Source organism: Chelmon rostratus, chromosome 6 (genome assembly GCF_017976325.1).
Source record: "Chelmon rostratus isolate fCheRos1 chromosome 6, fCheRos1.pri, whole genome shotgun sequence".
Classification (NCBI taxonomy): Eukaryota; Metazoa; Chordata; class Actinopteri; order Chaetodontiformes; family Chaetodontidae; genus Chelmon; species Chelmon rostratus.
The window spans coordinates 4670617-4693442 of record NC_055663.1 but is presented as its reverse complement, the minus strand read 5'-3'; the positions used below and the strand labels follow the sequence as shown (position 1 = coordinate 4693442).

Genomic DNA, 22826 nt, shown 5'->3' with positions numbered 1-22826 from the left:
GGGTGTGCTATTTGACAGATCAGTCAGAGAGAGCCGACATCTCCAGAGAGAAGCTACACTGGATGTGCTTACTCAATGTGAGAGTCCCGATCCACAGGGAGAAGCCTGCTGCTGAATCCCACACTCAGAGGGGAAATGGCAAAGGAAAGAACTGTGATCAGATCTCCCTGTTTGAGGGGCTGTCAGGGTGAAAAGCTCTCTCTGAGAGAGTCAAAGAATTTGGGCAAGCTCTGTCTTTTCCCTCTGATAGCATCATATTGACAAAGGGTGGGCTCAGGGACACAAGCACCAGAAAGGAACAAACTACACTAGAGGCCCAGAATTTTTTCATGAAGATGACCAGATGGGGTTGGCACACCGAAACCAAAAGCTCTAACTGAATTTAAGGAATCTGTTGTGCTGTTGTAGTATATAGGCTAGTTGAAAACAATGTCGGCTTAGGTGTTAAGGAATAAAATCCTGATATACTTTGGTTTCTTGTTTTTTACTGAATGTCACTAATTATCTAACATGCATAGACTAATACTGCTACGGCAACAGATTTTGAGTTCCACAACAATCCTGCTTTAATGCATAATGATTCTGCATGTGCAGGGCTGGACAGTCTCACAGCCTGTGCGATACTTTATCTTAATAGTAACAGGAAAACATGGTTTTCTACCATGATAAATATGTTTCTAACTTTGGAGACAAGTTATGACTTTCTTATAAACAAATGCATAATTACAACAAACGCTAAAGTTAAAGCATTAAATATGTTTTAATTACGTTTCTGGAAGGCTTCACATTATGTCTATACTGAAATATTCACATTGTGTTCATTTCCATCTGAAGTCACACATTACACACCAAAATATATAGCATGTCTAGTGCTTCAGAAGGGTTGTGCAGAGTTGCAGTGTAACAGTTACATATTCTGATCTTACAGTGTTATACATAAAAAAGTAAATGACTTAGGGCTGCATGTTTATACAAGAGAGACGAACAATGCAAATTTAGCTCTAATATAAAAGTATAAAAGGACTGATAATGATTGATGGATTTCATTGTCGCATCCTGGTGATATATAACTTTAATACAAATGTTTATCTTTATTTTGGGTTTTTTTTTTTTGTTTTTTTTTTTACCTGACATAAGTTCTTCTTCAGGAATATCAGAACTTGTTTGAAGTGTCCTTGAGCAAGAAATGTGTGCATGTGTGGGTAAATGTGAGGCTGACCAGTAAAGGTACCTTATAAATACAATACATTTCTCATTTACAATATTTTACAGTAGTAATAGATTGAATGACAGTAAATGTGTAATGTGAAAGGGGTTACTCATAGTAACAAACTCATACAGAATGATTTTGCAACTGTGCAGTTCCTCTCAGCTCCACAGAGAGTTTTATTTATTTTAGCTCATTGTTTTTCTTTGCTTTTGAAAAACTTTGCTGTTTTGGTCAATTCTCCCAGTTGTAAAAAGCAGCAGCAGCAGCAGCCGTACTATTGTACAACAATTTATAGAAAACCACTAAACACTATCCACCACTAAATGACACACAGTATTTAGTGGCTGAAGAGCTCCATGCTTTTCTCAGGAGTTGGTGGAGACCATAACAGAGCCAAAATGTGGCTGTTGGATGTACATTCATGCATGCCAGTAACACAGCCATAAATGAATGCAGTATGAATGAGCAACTGCTTTAAGGGTGATAATAACAAGGTGATAACATGTCAATGTTTTGTGGTAAAAAAAAAGACAAAAAAATCAATGAATGTAGCTTTAAAACAGACAACAGTCAGAATGAGAAGAATCAGAATCAGCTTTACTGTAAGTATGTGCACATACTAGAGAAGGAATTTCATGTTTTTATATATGAAAGCTCTGAAAGTTCCAAGAACAATCAAGAAGATCAATAGAAACAGACATTAAACTAAAAGCAAGGACAACAAAATGAACAAAGATAAGTTAACATCCATACATTTTCTAATTTAATTTAATTTTTAATTTTATTCACTCTAGTAATCCCAAACTGGGAAATTAGTCTCTGCTTTTCACCCATCGCTGATTTACTGAAACACACACATGCACATGCAACATGCAGTGAGACACACAGGAGCAGTGGGCTGCCGCATCAGGCGCCCGGGGAGCATATTGGGGGGTTAAGTGCCTTGCTCAAGGGCATAACATACGCACATAAAGTTCAAAAGCTCCTCTGTGGTGAGTGTAGTCGCAAAGAAAGGGAGAGCTGAATATTGAAGACAGAAAAAGTATGAGAGAGCACCACGCAGCCGCTGCCATCCTTTATATCAGATACTCCTTTCATAACGATTGCCAGAGTAGATGTTTTAATCTGTATACTGACCACTTAAATTGCAAATAAGACTCATTCTGGACTACTTGGAAGCAGTTAGTAGAAGTGGAGTTAATGTCTAGCTTAGTCAAGTAAAACACCTGTTGGACAGTGTAGGCATCTGAAAAAGTTCTGATTTTGGTTACTGTGATTGAAAACATTCACACTGAAAAGTGATAAAGTGGAAAATGTCATAATGTGAGTCATGAACTCAACACCAGTTGCAGAATTTCAAGGTAGAAATGACACTTTTTCATGACTCTAGCTGCAAGACCTCACTTTCCACTTGTAGACTATTGAAAAAGATATATTAAGTTATCCCTGATCTCTTTAGGACCAGAGGGAAATACAGCAGTGTTGTTAGAACCTGTTTCCTCCTTCACATGTCTCCATTACTGTCTGCCTGAGGTGCAGCGGCCTGCAATTGACAATATTCAAAATAGAGACAGGCAGTGAAGACATCTTAAAGAAAGACAGATAATAAACAGAGGACATCCTAAAGAACGACAGGTAGTAGGTGTAGATGTACTTATGAATCACTTTTACTGAAAGCTCACAGTGAAAAGATTCCAAATGACCAGATTTATTGTTGGATTTATTGAAGAATAATCCAATGACCATTACCATTGTTGAAACTATTACAGAATTTACTTAAAAATCATCGAGGATAGCTCAGTAATAGCCGTATATTTCACTTTTGTTTTCAATTTCATGGCCAAGCAGTCTACCCATGTTGCAGGTATATTGCACCATTCAGTCTGTGTAAGATTTATAGGAGCAATATAACCGATAACTCCTACTTAATGTCGCCGGTCCCTCCTCTGTCTCCACACTCAGTGTTGTTCAGCTCACTTTCATATCGGCTGTATGAGGTGGAGACACTCCGAAGACTTTGCTGTTGTGACAATAAGACAGCTTTTGGAAAAAGCGGTTGTAGAAGCATGTACTTCAAGTTATATGATACGATTATATTATATAGTACAGCTTTCTGCTGTGTTGTCTGATGCACAAAACCAACTAAATGTCAGGCATTGTGACTGTTAAATTTGAGTAGTCGCTAATCTGGGCTTTGCTACAGTCGTCTGCTATCCACAAACTTTTCTTCTTAAAGATAACAATTGTGAAATGTAATGTGGAGACAGCACATTTACTGCTTCAAAAATGATACGTGAATTTATCAAATCAAAATTACGATTAGCTGAAGCCGCTCTGAGATGCGTGGCTATGCTGAGTTTTAGTGGTGTGTATATGCCTACTGTTAAATTTGCTTAAACTACAGGAGAGTCTCAGAGTGAGGGGGCAGGGTGACATGCAGCAAAGGCCCCTGGGTTGGAATCAAACCTGGGCTGCTGTGCTGGTGCACACACAGCCTCAGTACATGGGTCCACTCTCCACCAGGTAAGCTGCCTTCCGTCCCCTCACGATTCTCTCCCTCACGTCAGCATCATCTTATTTAGGCAGCTGTGTGTTGCCACAACAATTTTATACACGTTTTCTCCTGTGCATCCATTCCTGCCTGTCAGTCACCTGCCTGATTGACGTCTGTTGGTGTGCAGTCAGTGTGAGTCAGGTCTTCCACGACCAACACTCATCTTAAAGCCCAAACTCAAGTTCATGTTTATTCATCATCTGTGATCCACTTTAACAGTTTTATGTAATTATATTGCATATGCAAATATATACACATAAATAGGAAGCATATGTGTTTACTGCATATTTAACTGGTAATTAACTTGAATAAATAGGTACAGTGCAAGCCTGTGATGTAATCAACAGCACTGCCATTCTTGTCATAATAAACTATATAAAATTATAAATAATGGTAAAGTATTCCAGTGCATTCCTGGAAAGGACAGTTTTCTTTAAAGTGTTAGTTGTAGTTTGTAGGGAAGCCACCTACACCAGCTTTTCCTCCACCCCCAGAACCAACCCACCCCCACCCCAATCCTGTCTGCATGAACAGATCAGGACCAGATGTGCCCCTCAAATCGCAATCTCAAGCTTCTGCAGATCAGTTTTTGCTGCACTGGACCATATCGCAGGGAAATAGTCCACGTGTCAAAACCAAGAATTGTACAACCAACTGCAGTCACGAAGTTATGCCAGAACGAAAATATGAAGATGGATATCTCTGGCATGATGTGTCGGAGTAATTAGAGACAACGAGGAGCTGTAAAAGCAATAAATTGATGCAACACCTGCATACAAAGCATCCACTTTACAAGAGAAAGCTCTGGGTGTTCAAAAGACAGTGGAAAAGGAAGTTAGATGTAGTTTGTCTTGAATGTCTTCTTGCCAGTGACAGCCCTGATCTGAGGCCTGACGTATCTGTATGTATTTGGGTTGTCTGTCTGCATATACGTCCGTCTGTCCAAATCTTGTGATTGTGGTATCTCAGGGACGCCTTCAGGGAATTTCTTCGATGTTCACTTGGACTCGAGGATGAACTGATTTTGGTGGCCAAAGGTCACTGTGACCGTATAAAAACACATTTTTCCATAACTCAAGATTTCATACGCTAATTATGGCAAGATTTCACACAGATGTCTTGTCGGAAAACATGATGAAGTGATGACATTTTATATTCAGAAGGTCAAAGGTCAACTTCACTGTGACATCATGATGTTCTTTTCTGGCCATTATTCAGCACCATAACTCAGCAACAGAAGGCAGATTGTGACCATGTTTCATTTCTGATTTGGTGACATTAATGTTGAAACTGTGCTGATTGTAAAGATCTTCTGTGCTGCGGGCTGAAGATGTGTGTGAAACATCCACGTTTTACAGTTTGTAGCTTCTCTGCAGTAGCATCCATATCTGAAGCATTGTAGTCCAACACAAGCTCATTGGTTCTGCTGATATTGAGCTTCAGGTGATTGTTGTTGCTCCAATCCTCTGTAAAAAAATAATCTCTAAGTGTCTCTAAGTCTCTAAATTTATTAAATCCCATTAAAGCTTTCACTACATACACTCACCGGCCACTTGCTAGTACCGGGTTGGACCCCCTTTTTCCTTCAGAACTGCCTTAATCCTTCGGGGCATAGATTCAACAAGGTACTGGAAACATTCCTCAGAGAGTTTGGTCCATATTGACATGATAGCATCACGCAGTTGCTGCAGATTTGGCAGCTGCACATCCATGATGCAAATCTCCCCTTCCACCACATCCCAAAGGTGCTCTATTGGATTGATATTTGGCGATTGTGGAGGCCAGTTGAGTACAGTGAACAGTGAGCAACAATACTCAGGTAGGCTGTGGCATTGAAACAATGCTCAATTGGTACTAAGGGGCCTAAAGTGTACCAAGAAAATATCCCCCACACCATTACACCACCACCAGCAGCCTGAACCAATACAAGGCAGGATGGATAGCCTCAGTTTCCTGTTCTTAGCTGACAGGAGCGGCACGTGGTGTGGTCTTCTGCTGCTGTAGCCCATTTGCCTCAAGGTTCGACGTGTTGTGCGTTCAGAGATGCTCTTCTGCATACCTCGGTTGTAACGAGTGGTTATTTGAGTTACTGTTGCCTTTCTATCAGCTCGAACCAGTCTGGCCATTCTCCTCTGACCTCTGGCATCAACAAGGCATTTTTGCCCACAGAACTGCCGCTCACTAGATATTTTCTCTTTTTCGGACCATTCTCTGTAAACCCTGGAGATGGTTGTGTGTGAAAATCCCAGTAGATCAGCAGTTTCTGAAATACTCAGACCAGCCCGTCTGGCACCAACAACCATGCCATGTTCACGTTCACTTAAATCACCTTTCTTCCCCATTTTGATGCTCGGTTTGAACTGCAGCAGATCGTCTTAACCATGTCTACATGCCTAAATGGATTGAGTTGCTGCCATGTGATTGGCTGATTAGAAATTTGTGTTAACAAGCAGTTGGGCAGGTGTACCTAATAAAGTGGCCGGTGAGTGTATATTATATGGGACTGGACCGACATGGATGTAAGCTGCAGCCTGACTGGTTAGCAAAGGCAGACCACCATGAGGCTAACTCAGATTTTTCTCCTGAAGTTGGTTTGTTAGCAAACTTAGTTCAAAAATGTAAAACAAGGTTTGTAACAAGTGACATGATTTACTGTAGTTCTCTAAATTAAAGTATTTCAATAAATATTTCTAGCCTAATGTAGAAATTATGCATTCATGAGTTTAAGTCCCTGGGGCGAACTAATTTTCAGTTTTGGGTTCCAAGATGAAAAAGTTGAGGAGTTTGCTGCAGAAATAAGACAGTGCCCAGATTTCTATCTATGTCAAGAGCTAAAGTCGCATCTTTTTCTTGCTCATCCAACAGTTTATGACAGCACAGTAGTAATAGGAAGTATATTATGTGAGAAAAATGTAGGTGCAAACTTGCAGAACTATTCAAAGGGAATGTAAAAGTACTGGGAGTGTATGCAACTCCACTGCGATGGAATGTAGAACTATTGCAAAGTCGCTGGAAGAGTGTTGCAAGTCCACCAGATCTTACTGTTCCACTGACAGAATTTCCATAGGAGCGGCATCATGCAACATTTTACAGCTCCATCTGCGCAATATGAGAAAAGCTTTTCATTTTAGCTGAAGAGGAATGTGAAGGGTATCGACAAGATGAGCTATTTTTATTGGCACAGTTTCATTTTCAGCCAATTTTATCTCATAAGTTAGAATATGACTCTGTGTGCAGCTTGTGTAAAGATCTATATTTCTGCCTCTGACTGTAATTCCATCTGACTCTTCTTCACGTCCGTGAGCCTGATTGCTCTGTTACATTTCATATTGCAGCAGTGTGATTGTGATGTGACACGGGGTCTGGAAAATACAGCGCTGTTTCTGTGTAAAAAGATGTGTACTCTGTGCCCACTATGAAACCTCGGGGAACCCATTACCTTCCCTCCTCGCCACGGATTACGTGGATCAGATAATGGAAAAAAACCACTACAGTATTATCCATGTAATGCCCTTTTTGCACCCCTCTGACTATCCAACTTTCTCTCCCATTTTTTTTGTCTCATTTCTCAATTTTTTTCGCTCCCCCCCCCCTCCTGTCTCTCCCTGCCTCTCCAGGGCCAGCATTGTCCAGAAGAGAATCATTTATTTCCAGGATGAAGGCTCTCTCACCATTCGACTGTGTGAAAAAGGTAATGACAGCTGCCCGTCACCTCCCCCTCTCCCTCGTTGGCTGCTCATCTTTTCATCCTTGACCGCCCATCATGGTGCCATTATCCCTTGTTCTATCTTCTGTCATTTCTTCTCCCCTTTCGAAGTAGAAGAGTTCTCTCTCATATCTTGGTTAAAAAAATATGAAGCCAACCGAGGCAGCGGGGAAAACTGTGAGGACAACGGATCTCGGCTCTCCTGGGAGTCTGTGCGGAATTCAAATATTCCTTTGAATTGCCACAGCTTTTATGTTACCTGTTCACGGCAGAGAAAGACGCCACACCAGATTTGGAAAGCTGTCCACTCCCCACATAAACACCGAACTCTTGTGAGACAGTGAGACAGTGAGGTGATGGCACGCTCCGAGCTCTGATGCGCACAATAAAAACCAGAGCCCGGACAAATGGTTTTTAAAACTTAATCTCAGGGGAATTTTACTTTTATGAAATCTTCCTCTCCTCACCAAAATCTAATTTTCCAGGCTATTATGCAAGCCAATCAAGCCACCCCGTTTTCAATTTGCTTACTCACCCTGCTATAACTTAGATGTCAAGTGAGAATTTCTTCTGAATAATTTGGTGACTCATAAATATTCAAGCACTCCCCTTGACCTATCTTTGCAAAATGTTGGTCGAGGCCAATATTTGAATATTTATGAGTGTGCGTCCGGGCTAATGTGTCATTTAAATACCAGTTTATTGCAGCGCTGTAATTTTGTGACATTCTCACTGGTTCCAAATTGTAGTCATTCAACTGGTAATTTATACAGATGCGCATTTGTGTCAACTCTCACACACTGGCTTTGTCTGTTTGCTCATAATCAGTGTTTTCTACGATTTATTAGGCTTGTGCATCTCGCCTTCCTTTAAATCACTGCATAGGAGTGTGTGCTTGTGTGTGTGTGGTGATGCTCATGTCCTGTCTCCCTGCAGAGCGCGTGTTCGGTGAAGCCACAGAGGCTCCTGCCATCGAGTGCTGCGCCTGTGGAACAGCCAAGTACAGGCTCACCTTCTATGGCAACTGGTCGGAGAAAGTCCATCCCAAAGACTACCCAAGTGAGTTCAATCCACGGCCACGCACTAATGCATGCGTGTGCACTGCGCACATTTCTCAGCCAGATGAGGCGACGTCCATTAGTCTCCGCTGGCAACTTGATGAGCTCCACGAAGCTACTGCACCCTGCACACAACCCCACCCGTAAAAGCACAACTCAAGTCGCTCCTAGCAACCGCTATGCTGTGTCTGAACTTGAGTGTGGCGGCATGGATACGTCACTGTGGTTGGTAGAAGCAGGAAATGGGATAAATGAGCACAATGTATGGTTTAATCTTTAAAATTCAAAGAAAAATGCTAGCTGACCCATTTATCATCCTTATTAATGACCTCAGGCAGCTTGTTTTCACTCTCTTCTTGACTTACTTCCCAGAATTTAAACCTAAATTTCCTCGTCTCTCCTTCTGCTGTCTTCCAGGACGAGCCAACCACTGGTCGGCTCTGATTGGTGCATCTCACTCCAGAGGCTACGTGCTGTGGGAGTACGGAGGCTATGCCAGTGAGGGCGTCCGCCAGGTTGCTGAGTTTGGCTCCCCCATTAAGATGGAGGAAGAGATTCGACAGAAGGTAGGGTCGACATCAGATGGAGGCTGCTGGTTCTCTGTCACTCCATTTTTGATGTACCGACACTATTTTCATTCCTTTCCATTGGTGTTCTGCTCCTCCTGTCGGGCTGAAGCCAAGTGGCAGTGGCTAAAAATGGGATGCATCAAAAGACAAATGAAATAATTGACTAAATCCAAGAACTGCAGTGTGACTGCAGCCTTCATCGATAAATACAGAATGTACTGTAGTTCCAGCATCGTCATCATACCTCAGTATGTTGTCATGCCCCCCTGCCATTTGTTAGGAGGGCATGCTGAGAGGTTAATGACAGGCTGTAGCAATAAAGATCTGAAATGATGCACACACATACACAAACACATTCACACCCACCCACCCACCCACACACACACACACACACACACACACACACACACACACACACACACACACATTTTGCTCTGTCAAAAGGCATTTGATGAATGTTCAATACAGTGAAACTCTCATTCCCACGTCAAGTGTTTACATTACGACACAGGTTATCTTCATCCTCTCACCCTCTCAGGATCCTTCTCATTAAACCAGATGCATATCGACAGCGCGTGCCTGACTTGCACTGCGCTTCAAATGAGATTCCTTTGGAAAACATCAGCACACTGCTTTTGAGTGAACTGTGCCTTTAGGGGATCAGATATTTTTGGAAGGCATCCACTGGATAGCACCCTGAGAGGACAGGCTGTTTCCTCAGCTCCTCCAGATTGTGTGTGTGTGTGTGTGTGTGTGTGCTTGCGTGTGCATGTATGTGTGTGGAGAAACATAACACAGACAAGGAAGTGTGCACGACACGACACAGCTAAGAGATGTGCTTGAGTGTACTGTGTGTGTGTGCGTGTGCGTGTTTGTGTGGGTGAATCAGATACTTGCATGTCTGTTCAAATGCATATAAAACTGGGCAACATGACAACATTTAGCCTGTTGAGTAGATAGAAGCTGGCTTACCATCAGATATTACATACCAGTTATAGCGTGGTGTGCAGCCGTCCCGTTAAAGAGGAACTCAGCACCTTGTTTTACCTTCAATGCATCCCCACCCCCTGACGGCTCTGACTGGGGCAGAGACTGAACTAGAACTAACACGGAATTTGTTTAAGTTAATGTGAAAACAATGTAGCTTACTGTACTATTCACTGGTGCTGCCTCATCTGACAGGCTAACTTGCTTTACATTAGTGGCATTACCTAACCGTTATCCATGATGTATTTTCCCCTGAATCGTTAAATCCAGAGCGCTCTCACATATTAATTCTCATCTGGTCACGATAATCCACAGTAGTGTGAATTGGGGATAAAAAGTGACAGGCTGGCTCAGACACTCCGTTGCTCCAGTGTCCTTCTGTCTTCTGGCACTACCAGACGTGTTTCAGCAGGGGTTTTCAGGTGTCAGGGCAGTTATAATGGCAGCAGAGCGGCTCACAGCTAATGATCAAACACACTTTGACGTGCTGAGAGGAGGACATGAGGACAGAAACACTGACCCTGTGATTAATGGCTGATCCACTCTGTCTACTCACCTATAGCCAAACATCATTTAGTAATTATTATTAAATTACTCTTTAATATCTGTGGTTGTATTATGTTGTGTAACAGTGAGCAGCACTGCTTTACAGCAGTGTCACATCTAAAGTATTGTTTAATCAATGCAGACTTTGTCGAGTCTTTAATTTGTCCACACACAGAGCATCTGGTTATTTTGTCCAGAATCAATTTCTCCAATGATTTTCCAGAAAATGTACTTCATCACAGCACACAGTATATCAGTATCACAGTGTAAAACCGAGAGAAACATTTGATCCGTATGTTCTAACCCTAATTTAAATGTTCACTCACGGTATACGGCCGTCTCTGTGCGTCCTCTTTCTGCCGTGCTCTCTCTTTCCGCGGGCGCTGAAAGGTGTGTCGTGGCCGTTTGCGAGGGAACAATAGCGTGTTGTTAGTGGGCTGTCAGTGTGGTGTGTGCCTGTCAGTTTAGGTTTGGGTTGTTGTGTGGAGACATTAGAGGCTGACGGACAGCCCTAACTCCTCTCTTGGCTGGCTCTGTCTGTCTCTGGGGCTAACTACCCCGACACAATGGAAACTTCAGCCTGTTTCATAGCAGCATGAGATGGCTTGATTGTGTACTGTAGACTGGAATGTTAGCAGTTGAGCTGTAGACTGAAACGCCTCGATTGTACACTGTACGCTGGAATGTCGCCTATTGAGTTGTTGGACTTCGTAACATGGAGTCTTAAATTTATTTTTATCCGTGAATCAATAAGGTTTTGTGTCCCATTCACATGACAAAATATAGATCCCACAATGTGTGTAGTGTCTTGTCATTTAACAGGAGAAGAGTGTGTAAAATCGTAGCTGGCAGTACAGTAGACTGCCATATTATTAGTCCAACAATAAAAAAAGTTCAATGAAAACATATGAACTTTAAAAGATTTTACATTGGACAAGTGGACAAGTCAAGACCCTGTCCAAACCACTGCTGCTTTACTTCACAGGATGCAGCTAATGATTACTTTATCCATTGTGTATTGATTGAGGAATTATACAAATGATTATTTCCTCTAAATATTATAAAATGTATTAAAGTAATCAACAAAAACAAACAGTGAACGTTCCTGGTGCCCATTTTTGGTTTCTAGTTTTGTCTGACCAGCAGAGCTTCCTGTCATAGCAAGTGTCGATACCAAACTTTCAACCACAGAGTGTCTGAATAGCCTATCTGACATTAAGAAGAGGGTGGTTAATCCTTAATGAGTGTTTCAGAGAGCAAGGGGGAGAGTATGTTTTTGTTTTTTCCTTTTCATTTTCATTCATTTTTGGAGAAAAATATATCTGCTATCACACAATGTCATGACCTGCTTATTTTACCGAAGACATGTTTAGTCTCATGAGAATATTGAATCTATGTTAAATACTGCAACTGAGGTGTAGATGTGTGATAAACAACCAGAGCAAAACTGAGGTGACAGTGTGCCAGATGGCCTGTGAGAGTCAAATCATCTTCAGATCATCAGCAGCTTTATTCTAAGGTGATAGTTAAATTGGAAACAAATTGCATGTGTATTCGACAGCATGCTAGCATCCTTCCAGTGTTTGTATGTGTCCTCATGTGCATACACACACTTCTTGCAGAGAAAACAGTGTTTTGGTTGTTGAAAGAGATATTGAAGTTATCTTTCCAAGGCTTTAGACACAAGCAAACTCAGGCACACGCACGCACACTCACATCTTTTCGATTCTCTGGGGCGTCCAAGTTCAGACTGGGAGAACATCGAAGTGGCTGCTGTAAAGGTGGGAAGCCGACATGGGTCAGTAATCCCTGTCTTAGCTGAGAATCCCAACCATCCAGAGGAGCAATCAGCTGTGGTGATGTGTGGACAAAGCCTTAAGACCAACCTCTCCATCCCAGCGCCGACCTGCGCTCCCCGAACTAACACAGGCCTAAGCCGGGCACAAGACAGGCAGACTGGCAGACAGAGACGCAGACAGACAGGCAGCCAAGAGAGAGACCTGAGAGCTCCCACTGGTGTCAGTGGTGGTGTCAAAAAGATGCTTCCTCAAAGTGCGGCGCACTGCAGGAACAGGTCGTACTGTTCACAAAGTCATGAGGCAGCATTTACTAACCAATCACAAATTACACAAAGGCTTTTATCTGGAAACAAATATTTAGAGGCTGAATAGATATTGACACAACAACAGCTTGCTCAATCTTACCAGCACAAACACGAAGTCAGAGTTGAGGTGTTTGTTGAACTGCATGCATCACGTTAATCCATCGTCTGCTTGTTTGTTTAAGTCAAATTTGGCCATCGTGCCGTCCATCAAATTCTCCCTGCTAAGCATGTGAGCACAGAGGCCACCGGACAGGGCCCGACACGCATGAGCTTTCGGAAAATATGTGTGATAAAGCTCATTTTGAAAGGCTTCAGGCGCATATCAGCTCATACCGCAGCGCACCCCAGCTGAAAGTCACAGCTCGGGCTACTCTCTGAAAATGGATCTCTCAAAATACTGGCACAGTTGACTTAGCGGCATTCAGGAACAGGTTCAAACGTGCCAAGATCCTAAAGTGCTTTTGTTAATTCACTGCAGCTGTCAGAACACATCCTTTAAAGGCAAATAGAGCTGAATGGTGAGGACTTCACTCATATAAACAGCTTGCTTTCCACTTGTCGTTGGTGATATTCGATCATTAGCATAATTGACAGCCCCAAATTGTGAACAAGTTTCATTGACAAAACCGTCAGCCAAGAGTTGAGGGACTTAAACAAATAATAATTATCATCCATAAATTGGAAAACCTTCTTTTAAACATTTAGAACGTATGGATTATATTTAGAAAATATGTATGCCTTCAGATTCATTTCTTATTCAGCAATAGCTGTGTGCATGAGCTTGTGGAACGCACTGAAAGCTTATTGTCACTGATAAACACATTCAACAATATGGTGAAATGTGCTTATCTCAGAGCACCACTGAAGAAAGATAATCTCCCAAAGAATCCATCCAAAAACTCACACCAAGTGAGCCAGAGCTTTTTGCGAGCTCTGCTTTTTAATTTGGAGTGATCGTTGACTTCATTATGATATCTAATGTTGCTTGGCTCTTACAAAAGGCTCAAACCAGCAGCCTCTGAAGGCTGGCAGAATAGGGAATCTGTCTCAGCTTTATAAAAAAAATCTTCCTTGAAATGAATTTTTTTTGTTTAGACAATGAAGAAGAGTCAAAAATCACTTCTATGACAGATCACAAGCAAAGAACCTGACATTCATATTAATCGCAGCTGCAGCAAAGGTCAAGCTGCATGCAAAGTTTATATGTTCATTCTAATGTAACACAAATGGTGTTCTTTTGCATTAATAATCTAGAAATGTAACCAGTGCATTTTGACTGTAGCTGAAGTTGTACCTTAAAAGCAAGTGCAGTTCCAGGACTTCCTGGGGATGGTGTGCTTCTGTTCCCAGACCAGAAAATGGCTCATTTTTGAGAAAAATATTAATTCCCACTGTGGCGCCACAAATGGATTTATGGAACTTTTTTTTTTACACATGCAGTAGTACTCCTACAAAGAGACCTTGATGTGTAAAAATGGTGGAGTTCCAACACAAGATCACTTGTATGTGCCACGTAAGAACAAATCTGTTTGTACGATTTCTTGCACGAAGCCCAGGAAGTGTCTTGCAGGCTGTTGGGGAACAGGAGCCTTGTTCAGATATGCCTCATCATGAATAACTCCTAAGTGATCTGTTTAAAGAAGACTGTATGGTGCATGGTGTCTCACTTTGAATGCAGCTACTGGTGTCAGTAGGTTAAGAACAGACAGATAAGACAGATTTGTGTCCCTTTGTCCAGAGGAACTAAAAGATTTTTTTTTATGTCACCATTCTCTTGCTCAAGAAACAAAATCACACTGCACATCTAATTATTGATGGCTCGGAAATGTCACATGCAGCAGAGAGGGTAAGACAATCGCATTAGTGCAGGGTGTAAAATTTGAAGAGCTGCTGGCCAAGAAGTAAATCCTCAACCCTTTTAATACCACAGCGCACTGACACTGGTGCAAAAAAAAAAAAAAAACCCTGTAGCTGCCTAATTATTACTCCCTGTGAAATGCCACATGCTCTTAGCCAGGTGTGATCGCACCGAGATCAGACAGCAAAATGTCAAGAGCGGCTGGCCAACGAGCCATTTGTATCAACTTTAAAGGGGAGAAGTGTGATCACAGGCCCAGTCAATTAGATTTTAATGAAGTTAATACAATTCTCTGCCTCCATTGTGATTTTCGCATCCAGAATCTCAAGGTCTACTGGAGCTGGCTCGCTCCACGGTGCACTCTTGCTCACCTCTAAAAGGATTTGTCAGTTAGGTTCCTCTTCCCTCAGCATGCATCTCTCAGCGGGCCCTTCAGGCACTCCTGTCGGGCCTACAGCTGTTGTGAAAAGCCTTTTGGCGTGTCACTCTTTTGTGTCGAAGTTTAACATCTTTTTAAGAAGTGGCTCAGCTTTTAGCGCTGCGGGGAGCAGTCAATAGCTCACATTTTCCTTTTAAAACAGGGAGACAAAGGAGGCAGCATAAAGACAGGTGGACACACAGCTGCACATTTTCCCTCCAAACGTCGCCCTGAGCCGCAGGCCTGGCCACGTTTTGCCCCGGGCGAGTATCTATCAGACGTCTCGGGGGGAGCAGCAGCTGATATTTCCTCTGTTCAAAGTGACACTTCCCTCCAACACAAAGAGTCAGTCTGACGAAAAGTTTGAGTGTTGGAAATGTGAAAAGTGTCACGGTGACCTTCTCCGTGGCTCTGATCTCTGAGCGACGGGTCAGGCGCACCAGTTTCTGCTGTCGGCCTGACGCCGCTTTGCTTGCGCAGCCGTCCTCTCTGGCGCTGTTCTGAAAGTCATTTTGCAATTAGCTGTGTAGCATTATTAATGTTCTTCACTGATCTCTTCTTTATTTCCCTCCTTCCTATCTTTCTAATTACATTTTTTTCCATCTTAGTCGTTTCAATGTTCGTATTTTTTCTCTCTCTCTTCCGCTCATCCCTCTCGCCTCCTTCCTGTCTTCCTTACCTGTTTTATCCCAGCCTTCTTTCCTTCTTTCCATGAATTTCATCCATCAGAAACATTAATATGCCTTTTCCTTTCATGAACCACTAAAATTAACTAAAGTTACCTTTCCTACAGTTGTTCTTCCTTTGCCTCCATGCTTCTCCTCCTACTTCCTTATTTGTGTCACTCTCCCCCCCCATAATTCTATTCCTTTCCTTTCTATCTATATTTGCTTATTCTTCTATTGCTGCATTTTCTCCACACACCCCAACGACATTGCTGTGTGAATACCCAAAACGTCTTGTTTTTGCTCATGCTCTTATGAGCACTGTCTCATTTTTCTGCCTCTCCTATTCTCTCACTCCTCCTTTCTTTCTATTTCCTCGTCGTGTTTTTATTATCTTTTCTCTTTTGAAAGGCCTTTTTTCAGACGGATTGTCAGAGAGGGGTGGAGGGTGAGATGAAGGAGAGAAGGCGATGGATGGGAGAAGAGGAGCAAGAGAACTATCCTTCACTTTCATCTTTCTACTCAAAACACTTCACAGGAAATTGCTGCAGACATACCCCAGATAGACAGGGAGGCAAAAAGGCAGGCAAACACACACACACACGAACACACACAAGCTTGTACTTGTATCCATGCGAGGACCCTTGTTCACATATTGCTTTACCTCGCCCTTTGTCCGAACGTCAACCATCACATTTGAATGCCTAAACCTAACCTTAAGCCTAAATCTAATTCTAACCTAACCCTTAAAACCAAGTCCTCAGGCAGTTTGCTGAAGTTGTGTAGACGGCCCAAAATGTCCTCGCTATGTAGCAAGCACAAGTACACACACACAGCTCCAACATCTTTATTGCTTCTTGCTGAAGTCCAGATCGCACCACTGAATAAAAAAAATAAAACACAAGGCGTGACAAGAGCGCTCCGAAGTCTCCCTCCCATTCCTTTCTCAGGGCTGACACCTGTCAGATTAAGAGCAAAGGAAGTAATGCTAAGTGACTTACTTTCTCTGTGTATCTCTGTGTGCGTGCTCACAAACCGTCGCCGTTCTCCGGGATGTTTTGTCAAGCCGTCACAGCGTCGACACTCTATCGAGAGAAATGTTTTTGTGATGCTGCTCAAAATGTCTCAGCAGGGAAATCTTCTCTCCGTCAGTTTGGTAGTTAGCCAGCGCCGCTGTTGGACGTGCGTGCTGTGAAGGGGTGTAGCAGCCAGCTCCTTCTCTCCCTCTTTATCTGCCTTTCCATTTTCTCCTGCATTTTCTACAGAATTCTATTAAAAATATTATACATTTTTATTTTTGTGACATGATGATAGACCAGATAGATGATGATCCATATTTTGTATACTTAAATGTAAATACAGTGTTAATCATGGCATGATTTTAATTTAGCTGTGGCATTTAGATGGAAATGTTGCGTCAGACCTTGTTCAGTAATTTGATCTTTGTCAGTTTTAGTCTAGTTTTAGTAAACAAAAGCTAAAGCCCTTGTGACATTTATGTTAGTGAAATTTTAGGCTCAGTTTTGTCAGGCATTTTTAATTTGAACAAAATATCTTCTCTGCATTCTAAGGCTCCAGTTTGTCATCTTACAGATAAATAGTAGCTTGCTGGTGTTGCTCTTGTCTTTGGCGAGCTTAGCCTCATCTGTTATACAGTGTCAGACTGTTGTTCACACACACAGTGTCCATGTACCCCGTTCTGTGCTAATACAACAGACTGACTCTCCTCACTAAAACACTAATCATTACCAATCTGTGCTCTTCACTGCAGAGAGTGTTCACTATACGATTCACTTTAGCTTGAGACGAGCAGCTAACTTACTGACATACTGACTGACAACATTGCAGTTGCATTGAAACATCCATTAATTATTATTATTATTTTAACCACTGTTATTCCCAGGTGTACCTTGCCAACAATGCTCTTTTCACTCAAACAATGATTCTTTCTACAACCTAACCAAGTAGTTGCCTAAACCAAACCAAACTCCAACTGAAAACTGAAAATAATAACTACATTAAAACAAAAAGTCAGCATTGACTGTGTCCTGGGTAAAAGTCCTGTGTTTGACCCATTCATCCACCATGTCCTCCTCTCTGTGTGGACTTTGCTCATTATACTACCTGGTGACGGATGTAAGTTGCTGCTAGTAGCTAGCTGTGTGGCTATTCCCACCTGGGTGGAAATAGATACTCTGTTAATTCATTTTGAGCATTCCTCCATCTTTCACATTGTTTTGTTTTTATTGTTTGAAATTTGTAATTTATTTCGGCATAGATTTCGTTTTTAAACAGCATTTTTTATTCCGGTTTACGTCAGGACAACAGGTTTCATAAATGGAGATTGACATCAAAAATAAGAAGGTGGAGTCGGGTGCCATACTGCAGTAATGCATTGTAATTTTAATCCTTATTATGAAAACTCACAGATGGACATAATTATTTGTTATGAGCATCTGTGTCACATCACATTGTCCCTTTGGGTAACAGGAGGTGATAGGCAGCTTGTCAAACCTTCAGAAATAATGACACACTGAAGCCGACAGTGCTTCTTGATGGAAACGTGGGGAATAATTTTATTTTCAGTGCGTGCTTGTTATTCATCAAAGAATGACTCCCATCTTGATATCTGTTGGTTGGAGATGTCTTGATGAGTTCACGCTGCTGCCTTACACAAACTTGACGCCTCTCACTTCTCCCCGCCTCAGGCATTTTCTTTTTAATCAGATACATATCATCTTCTATAAAAACTGAATCGATTACCCTTTTAACCCCAATTCTGTTGCTCTATAGAAGACGATGCTTTGCTTCTTTATTTATGTAGTTCACACATTTTTTTTTTGCACATTTTATGGATTTCACATGCATGCATGTCTGTGCTGCACTTCACTGGGCCTCGGGGTGATTTTAAAATGTTTGTCAAGTTGGTCATACAGCAGGTTGCAATGAAACGTGTTGTCAGTTGCACTATATTTGGACTTCTCTTGTCACCGAGACAAGGGGTGGGTGGAAAACGAGAGACAGCTCAGCCCGGCTCTGGCTTTGTGTGTATGTGTGTGTGTCTGAGTGTGTACGTGTCTTTTCCTTTTTTATGTATCATTGTAATTTTTTGTACACGTGGGAGTAGTGTTATGTAGTGCTATCTTGAGTTCTTGCTTTGAAAGAGAGAGAGGTAGTTAAGTTAGGGAGCCGCTGATGACAATGGGACACACACACACACACACACACACACACACACACACACACACACACACACACACACACACACAGATACATGCATAGGGGCGGTCCTTGGGGATTTTTGGAAAGCTTTTGGCGGCTGACAGACGGACAGCGTCTCACAACTAACTCTAATTGGCTGAGAGTTTCAGGCGGGAGACAACTGGATGAATGAAGCGAAGGATGAAGACAGTGACAGCCAAGACACATCCTTCCTTGTTTGAAAGATTATTTTATTTCATTTGTGCTCTGCAACTTCAGCTTTCTAGAACCAATCAACGACTGTGTCTCTGATATTTTATTACCTCCTGCTCTGCCACTGAAAGAAGCCTCAGCACGATCTTTAGAGACATGCAGCCAACTGACAGAAAGAAATAAATGGGAAAAAGACGTGTGTCCACTCCAGGTTTACAGAAACCGGTGAAGACATGTTGTGTAGTGTAAGATGTCTCAACTTGAGTGAAAAATTAGCCTTCAGCTTTGAAGGCGAATTCTCGGTTTGAGAATATATAAATATATAGGATGCACTCTCCCTGTAACTACTGTATGTAACTATTTTGTAAAGCAGAAAGTTTTTTTAATTATTGTTATCATTATTTAAGGCACAACTGCAATATTTGGCCTCTATTCTACCATTGGTCCAAAAGTAAAGAGTACATCTTCTTTGGCCAGGCACCCCAGTTAATGCTGTCTGTCAATGACGGTGTTTGACTTAATGCTAAGCAGTAGTTTTAATAAAAAATTAAAGAACTTATGAGATCAGTGTAATTGACAGAGCAAGCATCAGTTCAGTTTCTTTTCAGTTAAAGGACATTTCCTTTCTGCTTTGATAGAAACATTCGGGTCAAAGATGTCAGATTCTATGAAGGAATAAAACAAATGATGATTTACAGATTTATAGACCCATCTTAATGAATGATTGCTGGAAACACAGTGAAAGCTCTGCTTGCTCTTTGGAATCTGAACGTTTGCAGCCACATATTATATAAAGCTTTAAAAATATGTTTATTAAAAAGGCACCCATCTGAGACAGAGTCATTGAGGCTGTTTAGCCAGGTTAGCAGTGTTGCTCCAGGGATGCCATTCTGTTCGGTTTGTTCATCTTTGGTCCAGATCTCAACAACTATTGGATTGTCATGAAATCTGGAACAGCTATCAATGGTCTAATCCTAATGACTTGTTCCCATGACTTCTCATATAGCGCCACCTGCAGGTGAGAGAGCTCACTTCTCCAGTGAAATACCTCAACATCTCCTAGAGTTTTGGCCCAAAATCTTCAGAGGATAAATGCTCATGACTTTTGCCATCTTGACAGTTCAGACGGACGTGTTCTTCTCAGGATGAAACGTAGGAACCAGTCATGATCACAAACTGACTGAGAAACAGGTTCATGCATTTATTACTCCAATACTCTTTTCACTGGATTATCAAAACATTTAATAAAAGAATTAAGCCTTCAGAGTTCTTACTGATACAACAAAAACATCATCACATTTCTCCAATACTTAAATCACTTCATTGGTTTCCCATTCAACAGAGAATTCACTTTATCCTCCTCCCATTGGTTTTCAAGTGTGTGTGTGTGTGTGTGTGTGTGTGTGTGTGTGTGTGTGTGTGCAAAGCTTTCTGTTTTCTCAGCCTATGAACAGCATTAGTGTGAGAGTTGATGTGTAGATATTATGGGTGTGTGTACATATATGTTGTCATTATTTTTCTTGTTTTGCCGTTGTGTTGCTTATACTTGCTGCATATTGAGTTTCTTTTTTGTAATGAAAGTTGCTCTATAAATCAAAACAATTACCACGGACAGAGTTTGGGGTCATCGTGGAGTAGCGTGGGATCATGGGAGTTGCTGACTGCACTGTTCAACAACCACCTTTGCTGTGGTGTTTGTTGTTCAGGAGGTTTTAACAGGCAGGTGAATTGTCTGCAGAGGTGTCCTCCTCTTCTAAACAGACCCAATAATTAAAGCAATGAATAAAGCAGTTCATGTTAAAATCTGTGTTACTCGGTGGACACAAAACATCAGAAGGGGCTGCAACGTAAGATCAGCTTGTTTCTAGGTGCTCAGCTCGTGTTTAGGTCAGGACTTTTTCAGTGTTCATCATTCAGTTGTTTCCAGGACCTGAATCGTCCTTGTTATCCTATTAAATCTGATAAAAACAGAGACAACTGCAGAACTGCAAAATGCAGATGTTAGCATTGAACTATGCCAGGCATGGGCAAACTACAGCCCGAGGGCCATATGCGGCCCGTTACAAAATTTAATCCGGCCCGCCGAACTTGAACAAATTATATCAATAAACCTTGTTAATGTTTTATTTTCCCTGCAATTCTGTCTTTTTCCCAATAGATGGCGCACTCTAGATACATTGAGCTTTGTTGAGGTGAAGCGTATTACTCCACGTTTGCGCTTTACTCTTCGACCCTCAGCCCTTCTGTAAAGATGAGCGGAGCTAAGGATGTCCAGTTTTTAATAAGGAGTGGACAACTAAATATTTTTGACTGAACACCGATCAGGCGGTGTTTAAAGACGATGATACAGCAAGAAAACTGACTCCAGACTTTGATGCGCTGGATAAAAAGGGAGACCAACAACACTGTTCCCACTGAAATTAAAAGTACGTTTCTCCGTTGTGTTATGTAAAAAATGCATTTGAAACTAATTTGTTCTGTTTGTTAAGGGATGCACATATGTGGTGCGCAGGTGCACGTACGTTCTCAAAACCAAGTGCGCAAATGCAGCGCGATCAAATATAACGCGCTCCACATACTGGCGCGTTGTCACTGTTCCGTCCTCGCGCTGCTCGTTGTTGAGTTTTGGCATTAGGGATGATTGAATAGAAGGAGAGGACAAGTAGACCTGCATCTCCTACCTTTTTTTAAATGAAGACAGTCAGGAGGAGACTGATGATGATAATATCCTTAAGGATAACACAACTTTCAGTGCTTTAAAATAATAAAAAGAGTAATTTCAATAAATAGCTCAGTTCTGTGGGACTTCAAAGACAGATATTTAGTTGTAATGCTTTTGTTCATTTTCAATTGAAATTAAAGCACATGTGTTCTACATATCTCATGATATTTTATTTTCTCTTATGAGGTGGATTACCAAAACACTCCATCCATCTGCTCCTGGTCCAGCCCCCCAGTCAAATTTTAGAACCCTTTGTGGCCCACATGTGAAAAAGTTTGCCCACCCCTGAACTATGCTGTGCCTGAGTACAGGCTCACAGAGCTGCAAGCGTGGCTGTTTTTCTCTGTAAACATGCTCTGTGTGCCCAAATTGAATTTTGGTGTCTGATGTAGACATTTCTGCCCCCAGAGGAAGAGACAAACCCAAACGTGAAAAGTCAAATGCAAACTGTCGTAAACACCACTGAGCAGCACTCACAGACAGCCGGACTCACTGACAGGAAATACTTCTCTCCTTCATCCCCTTTGGTATAAAGCAGCATACATCAGCTGCTGTATGCTGGCAGACGTTTATGTGCGGGGGGTTGTGGGTACTGAAATTCAGACTTGTTAGTTATCAGTTTCCTCTTTATGTCATATGGAGCTTCCAGCATGGCTTTTAGTGCAGAGCCCTTTGGGACAAATATATTTATTCTTTCGACAGATTACTATTAATCCAAATGGGATTTGCGGCAGGCCAACATTCAGATGTTAGACAGGATGGCGACATCTCTCATAGCACATCTCGTGCCTCTGTCTTTTTAATGTTGAAAGGCTTTAATGCTTCGCCTTGTAGTGGGACTTCATTTAACATCAATGCTCAGGTGCACTGAGGGGATCTTTGCTTTCACAAGTCACTGTTGTATCATTTCCTCTTTACTGTGGAGACGGCTGCTGGCGCTAAATTGCCTTTTCTTCATAATGTGCCCACATTTTAATTCCCTAATGTCTTATGTTGAACTTCAACTGACTGGGGA

General features: G+C 41.8%; 1 protein-coding gene across 1 annotated transcript in view; it reads left to right on the top strand.

The window, feature by feature from the left end:
- LOC121607566 (spondin-1-like) overlaps positions 1-22826 on the top strand; it is a 90798-nt gene that overhangs the window by 29038 nt on the left and 38934 nt on the right. The window contains exons 4-6 of the mRNA XM_041938437.1: positions 7382-7455; positions 8407-8529; positions 8946-9094. Coding sequence (XP_041794371.1) covers positions 7382-7455; positions 8407-8529; positions 8946-9094 — 346 coding nt within the window. The remainder of the gene's footprint in view (positions 1-7381; positions 7456-8406; positions 8530-8945; positions 9095-22826) is intronic.